The sequence below is a fragment of the Bison bison genome, unplaced genomic scaffold (assembly GCF_000754665.1).
Source record: "Bison bison bison isolate TAMUID 2011002044 unplaced genomic scaffold, Bison_UMD1.0 scf7180017864331, whole genome shotgun sequence".
NCBI classification, from domain to species: Eukaryota; Metazoa; Chordata; class Mammalia; order Artiodactyla; family Bovidae; genus Bison; species Bison bison.
In genome coordinates, this window is record NW_011494903.1 from 3,810,015 (window position 1) to 3,818,176 (window position 8,162).

Sequence of the window (8,162 nt, forward strand, 5' to 3'; positions counted from 1 at the left end):
TCATTCAATTTGGATTGAATTGAAAGAATTCTCAAGAATATTTCATCAACATGTGAAGTTTATTCGTTTCTTTATTATCTGTGAAAACTTGATTGAGCAAATTTGAGCACAATTAAGGTTTCATAGACATTTACCTGGAGAAGGAAATGGCAACCCACTCCAGTGTTCTTGCCTGGAGAATCCCAGGGATGGCAGAGCCTGGTGGGCTGCTGTCTATGGGGTCGCACAGAGTCGGACACGACTGAAGCGACTTAGCAGCAGCAGCAGCAGACATTTACCTGTTTATTTAAGAAGACAACTTCTTTTTAAGGACTGCAGTGTGTTAATTGTATGGGAATAGCTTCTGCTAGTTATGTACTATTTATTTATTAAACCATGCTAAAATTTTCTGAACTTGGGAGCACTTGTTGGCAACTAATGGCCATATAGAATTGAAAAAAATAGAATAAATATCTTTTTAAAAACACACTGTTGTTTTTCTGTTTTTACTAATTCAGTGTTGTTTTTTCAGTTAGTCTAAAATAGTAAGGCTATTTTTCTATAATAAACTGTGTAGTAGAGTTTGGAATAAAATTATCCCAAGCTGTGTTCTTTCTTTCTCTCCCCCTGTCATTTTTGGCCTTGTCTTGTAGCTTGTGGAATACTTAGTTCCCTGACCAGAGACTGAACCTGGGCCCTTGGCTATAGAGTGCAGAGTCCTAACCTCTGAACCACCAGAGAATTCCCACAGACTATTCTTATAGTTTATTTGTGTGAATATATTCAATATTACATTGTTGTCCATTGCAGATATTATTCAGAGTAAGCTTACTATGTTTGTATTTGGGTGTGAAATTATGCAAATTATGAAAGATTTATTGTTCCCTACTTTGCCTGTTTAGATCATTTTATGAAACTTTCTTAAATGTTATAGTTCTGGTTTTATTAGGGCTACTAGAAATATTTTGATATTATAAAATTGACATTAGCTTGTATTATTAACAAATTTCAGTACAACTTTCTCCTTAATAAATGATTTTAAATACATTATTCATGGGCATCCAGTGGGAATGAGCTGGTATTTTTGATATTTCACAGTGTATTTTGCTTTAAGTGTTTTCTTTATCAAGTGGGGAAACTGCCTTTAAGATTGGAGAGATGATCACAATAAAGAAAGATGTGTATAGACCTGTTTTTTTTCTTTTACCTATATAATCATACAGCAGATTAGCAGAGCCTTTGTGTATATGAAAAAACCCTCAAAGAATACGGTGGACTTTTTAAGTACACTACCATCTTGGCTTCTTTCTTGTTTTTTCACAAATGTTAGTTTTTTTTTCTTTAACAAGATTCCCCTGGTGTAGCATAGTGATTGAGAGCTCAGGCCTTACAGATCTGATTTTGAGTTTTTTGTTCTATAACCTACTAGCTTTATGATGTGGGGCACATTATTAGCCTCTTTTGGATCCATTTTTCACTAGGTAAAATAAAAGTCATGGTTTTTACTTTAATTATTGTGAAGAATAAATACTATAATAATAATGGTAATAGTAATAACAACTAGCATTCTTGTAAAGCTTATAATAAGTTAGGTAATATTTCCAAGTGTTTTACATATATTCATTCTAATCTACATAAATGTTTTAGTTAGTACTTGACACATAATTAATATTCAGTAAATACTGATTGCCTTGGATATTAAATCATTATCATTAAGTTCAGTTCAGTCGCTCAGTCGTGTCCAACTCTTTGTGACCCCTTGAATTGCAGCACGCCAGGCCTCCCTGTCCATCACCAACTCCCAGAGTTCACCCAAACTCATGTGCATTGAGTCGGTGATGCCATCCAGCCTTTTCATCCTCTGTCATCCCCTTCTCCTCCTGCCCCCAATTCCTCCCAGCATCAGGGTCTTTTCCAATGAGTCAACTCTTTGCATGAGGTGGCCAAAGTATTATCTTCTACTTTATCATTATCTTCATCCTAGAGTCTGCTGTTAAGAGAATCTTGTCCCCATTTTTATTAATTATATTTTTATAAATTTTCACTTTAATTTGATAACTTTTTCCTATTCTTAACATGTTCCAAATTCTGAAGCAATTCTGGATGAGTACTTAAAGATTTAAGTTCAAAACTTATGAAGTATGTAGAAAAAATACCCAGTCTCTCACTGCTGAAGAGAAAAAAAAGTGTGCTAAAATCTCTATTTATAGTTTTGGAGGTCCATTCTTTAGAAAAAGGAAAACCAAAGGTACACTCAAATCTTAACAAAATTGCAATGGTGTCTCAGTTTAACTCGGTGAGTAGAATAAGCTGAGCACTCCCTTTAATTGACCTGACTACAGAAGAAAGGATGAACGGTCTCTAATGGAGATAACATCAGTTGGAACCTTTAATCAAATTTACAGTGTCCATCATTCAATCAAAAATTTGACTATGTAAATGAAAAAGGATACATGTAAAAGGTTATGACTGTGTAATTGAAAACTCAAAAGGAATTCCATAGACTCATATCCACAGGTGATTCAGATATTGCAGCCAGAGGGAAAAGATTTTAAAACACCCATGACTAACTTATTAAGAAAAATGGAGAGAAAGAAGAAAATAGATAAAATAATGGAAAATTTTACCATCTAATTGGAATATGAAATATAAATCAAATGGAGCTAGTATCAAAAAATATAATACCTGAAATTCTGAACTAGATGAAATTAAAAACTCATTTTGCACAAGAAGGTGTCATTAGTAAACTGAAAGAGAAGTCAAAAATCAAAGCATTTGCAGGTGGGTAATAGGAAGAAAATGAACAGAACAAAAGGGATAAAACATAATTGTTGTCTTTGGAAAAGAGAGAGAGAATGAGCAGAAGCAAATATCCAAAGAAACTGTGGTCAAGATTTTGTTTTTAAAACTGGTGAAACTTCATAAAGCTCAGAAAACTCAAGATAATATAAAGAAAACAACTTGTAGGTACATCATGGTAAGATTGTTGAAAACCAACATAACTAAAAATCTTAAAATCAGCTTGAGAAAGAAAGACTACTTTCAAAGGAACAAATCTGACAGCCGATTTCCCAACAGAAATAGTAGAACCAGAAGACAGTAGAGTGGCATCTTTAGAGTGCAAAAGAAATAATGCCACCTCCCCAGAGAAAACGTTTTTCAAAAACAAAGGTAAAATAAAGATTTTTTAGACTAAAAAGACCCAAGGAAATCTAAAGAAACACTATTCTTTCTTGGATTCCTTGCCTTTATGTCATGAAGACAGTAATGTAGCCTATAATGAGGCACACATGAGAAGGAACTCAGCCTTGTTGATAACAATTTGCATGTTGTGAGTGAACCATCTTGAAGCAGATTCTACAGCTTTAGTCAAGCCTTGAGATGACTGTAGCCCTGACCAGTATTTTCACTGTGATGTTATGATGGACCCTGAGTCATAACTGCACTGCTAAACTCTTCTGGAGTCCTAACTCACAGAAGCTATGTGAGATAATAAACATTTATTGTTATTTAAAAAATGAGACAGACACAGAGGAAGGTTAAAGGGACTCCTTGCTGCTGCTGCTGCGTCACTTCAGTTGTGTCCGACTCTGTGCAACCCCATAGACGGCAGCCCACCAGGCTCCGCTGTCCCTGGGATTCTCCAGGCGAGAACACTGGAGTGGGTTGCCATTTCCTTCTCCGATAAGGGCCTCCTTAGTCAGAACGAAAATGATCTGAGACAAGGAAATGCAAGAAAGAATGAAGGGTGGCAAAAAAAGGTACACATATGACTAAATATAAAAGACTACTTATTGCCAAAAGCAGTATTTGTAATGTCTTAAGTATTTTAAAATTCAGACCACAATAATGTAGTCAGTGCAGAGCAGGGGGGTTAGGTAAATGAATTATAGTAGTTTAAGTTCTGAAATACATGAGTTTATTACCAAGGTTGCTAAATACAAAGGACAATACACAAAAATAACTTAGATTTCTTTATACTGGCAACAAAAAGAATGGAATTTATAAAATAAAGACATTTAAATAGTGTTCAAAAATAAGCAACACTAACATAGTGTTAGAAATCTGTGTAGTCATCTTGGCGGGAGACGGAGGAGGCTTTGATGATGCTAGTTACAGTGAGTGTGTTTAGTTTGAGAAAAATCTGTCAAACCTCACATTCGTGATTTGTGCACTGTTTAATAGGTACAATACCTGTCAATTTAAAAGTTCAAAAACTGTACATTAAAAGAAATCACTCAAATATATTCCTTGATGATGAGTTTAAAGAAATAAGCTCTTCAAATAAGCTCTAGTTGGGATTATTAAAGATACAGAGAAGTTGGATGAATTTTAGCTTGTTAAAGGAAGAGTGCATTTTATAAGGACTCTTTTCTTTTTCTTGCTTTTTCCTTTTATTAGCGAATTTTAGCACCCTATACCGATTTTCACTACAGACATAGTCCAGATACAGCTGAAGGACAGCTAAAGTGAGTACCATGTGTGTTGCTGTTTAAAATTTTTAGATTTGCCTGATTTGCATGTCAAGCCAGAGCAAAATTAGTTTAAGTAAATTTCCTATTTCATGGACTTATATTGTAGTTCTCTTGTAATTAACTATGGCTTAAAAAAATTAAGCTTTTGGGAAATTTAAAGACTGGGAATTAGTTTCTTATTTTAATAATCTAAGGTAGGTGGCAGTAGAAACCTAGACCTTTAATCATTTCTCTGCTGTACATTTGTTGTTGTTCAGTCACTAAGTCAGGTCTGACTCTTTGCGACTCCATGGACTGCAGCATGCCAGGCTTTCCTGTCCTTCACTGTCTCCCGAAGTTTGCTCAAACTCATCATGTCCGCTGAGTTGGTGATGCTACCCAACCATCTCATGCTCTTTTGCCCCCTTCTCCTCCTGCCCTCAGTCTTTCCCAGCATCAGGGACTTTTTCAATGAGTCTGCTCTACGCATCAGGTGACTGAAATATTGGAACATCAGCTTCAGCATCAGTCCTTCCAATGAATATTCAGGATTGATTTCCTTTAGGATTGACTGGTTTGATGCTGCTGCCCAAGGGACTCTCAAGAGTCTTCTTCAGCACCATTGTACATATTTTTAGCATAATTACATTGAAATGCTAAAAGAATCAAATAATAATGAGTAGAATGAAGAGCTGCCTTAAATTGAGTATGCAGAAAGATAAGCCATGTAGAATTTTGAGAGTAAGGTTAATAGGGAAATAAAAGGAGATAAAGATTATTTTCCAGAAATGAAGTAGGATGATTTTTCAGAGTCTTTTGGGAGAGAAAAGCACGTGTTCACTAGGAATGCTGGAATAATTATATTTAAATTGATTTAGAGGTCAAATAATACACTATCTGTGGAGTTTTGCCATTGACACAGTTCCAATAAATATGCTATCAGGTGTAGCATAGTAGGTTTGTTGAATTGCAGATATACATGTTTTTTTAATTCCTCCACTAAGTTTGGGAACATTGTAAATGGGCATATTTTTGTTGTTTTTCATTTTTCTCCAGAATTAAAAATAGCGGTTTCATATCTTGAAATACCTCCATCACTGTGGATGCATTGCGTGCTAACTAACATCATTTCCTGAGCTAAGAAATTAAGAATAGTTGTTCTCTAGTTAAGACTTCTCAGACTTTATTTTTGCTAAGTTATGAATTGAGATTCTTCAGCCCCTTTCTTTCTTGGCTCCCTATGACACTTGGGCATTCTCCTTACTGATGAAGAATGTATCCATTTTCTATTGCAGCATGACAAACCATTATAAATATAATGGTTTAAAATAGCATTAGTTTATTAGTTCACAATTCAGTAGGTTAGAGGTCTGGCATGGTTCTTATCTGGAGGTGTTAGTGAAGAATCCATTTATCTCTAAGGTCACTCAGATTATTGGCAGAATTCATTCCTTACTCTTGTACAACTGAAGTTCCTGTTTTCTTGATGTCAACTGGGGCCTTCTCTCAGCTTCTAAAGGCCACATTCTTGTCTTGGCACATGGCACTCTCCATCTTCAAACACAACAGAAATTCCTTGAATCTTTGTGCTTTGAATCTCTCCCTGACTTCCTCTTCTCCCTCCAGCTAGAGAAAGCTCTCCAGATCAAACCTACCAGATGATCTGCATATCTTAAGGTCTGTTGGGCTGTATGATATAAACATAATCACAGTCATGGCAGTGACACCATATTCATAGGGATTCAGGCATTAAGACCTACAGTCTTGAGAAGACAGGAGCATTTTTAGAATTTTGCCTACCAGGATAAGTAACAAATGAACCAGGGTACTTAGAGGTGTGGTTAGGTGGGAAGTATATTCCACCAAAATCCTATCTTTCCTGTTTGGTTCAATACTTTTCTTTCCTTAAGTTTCTGGAGTATGGGCAGTTTCTGTAGCATGGGTACATTATGGCTAGGGCATAAGGAAATGGATGGGGTTTGTTTTGTTTTGTTTTTCAATAAAGCTACCAATTTATTGAATAGGTTAGAGGATGGGTTACCAGGCAGTCAATACAAGTGTGTCACAAACATTTTTAAGATAAGGAGCACCAAAAGTTTAGTCACACAGTTATCTAATTCTCATTTCTTCCACCACCCCATGTCCCCATTATAGTTTCTGTTACAGTCTCATGTTGATTAGTATAGCAGAGCTCAGTGTGGTTGGTCTGTATATGGGGGGATATTTTTAACTATTTTGTTCCACTTTTATTTACCATTCTTTAATTTGATTTTCTTTCATTGTTCTCTATTTATGTCTTTTTTTTCCCCCTTACCAACTGTCTAGATTTTTGTATTCTCAAATTGTTAAGAACTTTATTAGAAAAGTGAAAAATATGGCACAGAAAAGAAATGGGCTGTTGACAGGGTAGAGGTGGTTGAGGTAACATAAAAGTACATGATTGCTAATTAAGTAAAACTGGCCATGTGCCATACATGAACAGTGTTTAACAATGTAAATAGTTCTATTGGTTAATTGATTGTCATAAACTATTACATAGAAAGAAACAAGTGAGATGATTGGATACCAATTATAAAAGAAGAAAGTAGCTGGTAGTAGGCCCCAACTGACAGAGAACCAAAACCTCAGTTATACAACAGCAAGAGAGTGGATTCTGCCAACAGCCTGAATGAACTTAGAAGTAAATGAGTCAGATCAGATCAGTCGCTCAGTCGTGTCCGACTCTGCAACCCCATGAATCGCAGCACGCCAGGCCTCCCTGTCCATCACGAACTCCCGGAGTTCACTCAGACTCACGTCCATCGAGTCAGTGATGCCATCCAGCCATCTCATCCTCTGTCGTCTCCTTCTCCTCCTGCCCCCAATCCCTCCCAGCATCAGAGTCTTTTCCAATGAGTCAACTCTTCTCATGAGGCAGCCAAAGTACTAGAGTTACAGCTTTAGCATCATTCCTTCCAAAGAAATCCCAGGGCTAATCTCCTTCAGAATGGACTGGTTGGAACTCCTTGCAGTCCAAGGGACTCTCAAGAGTCTTCTCCAACACCACAGTTCAAAAGCATCAATTCTTCGGCGCTCAGCTTTCTTCACAGTCCAACTCTCACATCCATACATGACCACTGGAAAAACCATAGCCTTGACTAGACGAACCTTTGTTGGCAAAGTAATGTCTCTGCTTTTGAATATGCTATGTAGGTTGGTCATAACCTTCCTTCCAAGGAGTAAGCATCTTTTAATTTCATGGCTGCAGTCACCATCTGTAGTGATTTTGGAGCCCAGAAAAATAAAGTCTGACATTGTTTCCAGTGTTTCCCCATCTATTTCCCATGAAGTGGTGGGACCGGATGCCATGATCTTCGTTTTCTGAATGTTGAGCCTTAAGCCAACTTTTTCACTCTCCACTTTCACTTTCATCAAGAGGCTTTTTAGTTCCTCTTCACTTTCTGCCATAAGGGTGGTGTCATCTGCATATCTGAGGTTATTGATAGTTCTCCCGGCAATCTTGATTCCAGTTTGTGTTTCTTCCAGTCCAGCGTTTCTCATGATGTACTCTGCATAGAAGTTAAATAAACAGGGTGACAATATACAGCCTTGATGTACTCCTTTTCCTATTTGGAACCGGTCTGTTGTTCCATGTCCAGTTTTAACTGTTGCTTCCTGACCTGCATACAAATTTCTCAAGAGGCAGATCGGGTGGTCTGGTATTCCCATGTCTTTCAGAATTTTCCACAG

General features: G+C 36.7%; 1 protein-coding gene across 5 annotated transcripts in view; it reads left to right on the forward strand.

The window, feature by feature from the left end:
* The window catches only part of RICTOR (RPTOR independent companion of MTOR, complex 2), a 136,968-nt gene that overhangs the window by 74,953 nt on the left and 53,853 nt on the right, over positions 1-8,162 (forward strand). For all 5 annotated transcript variants that reach the window (XM_010853745.1, XM_010853746.1, XM_010853747.1 and 2 more), the window contains exon 8: positions 4,381-4,448. In XM_010853745.1, the coding sequence (XP_010852047.1) occupies positions 4,381-4,448 (68 nt within the window). The remainder of the gene's footprint in view (positions 1-4,380; positions 4,449-8,162) is intronic.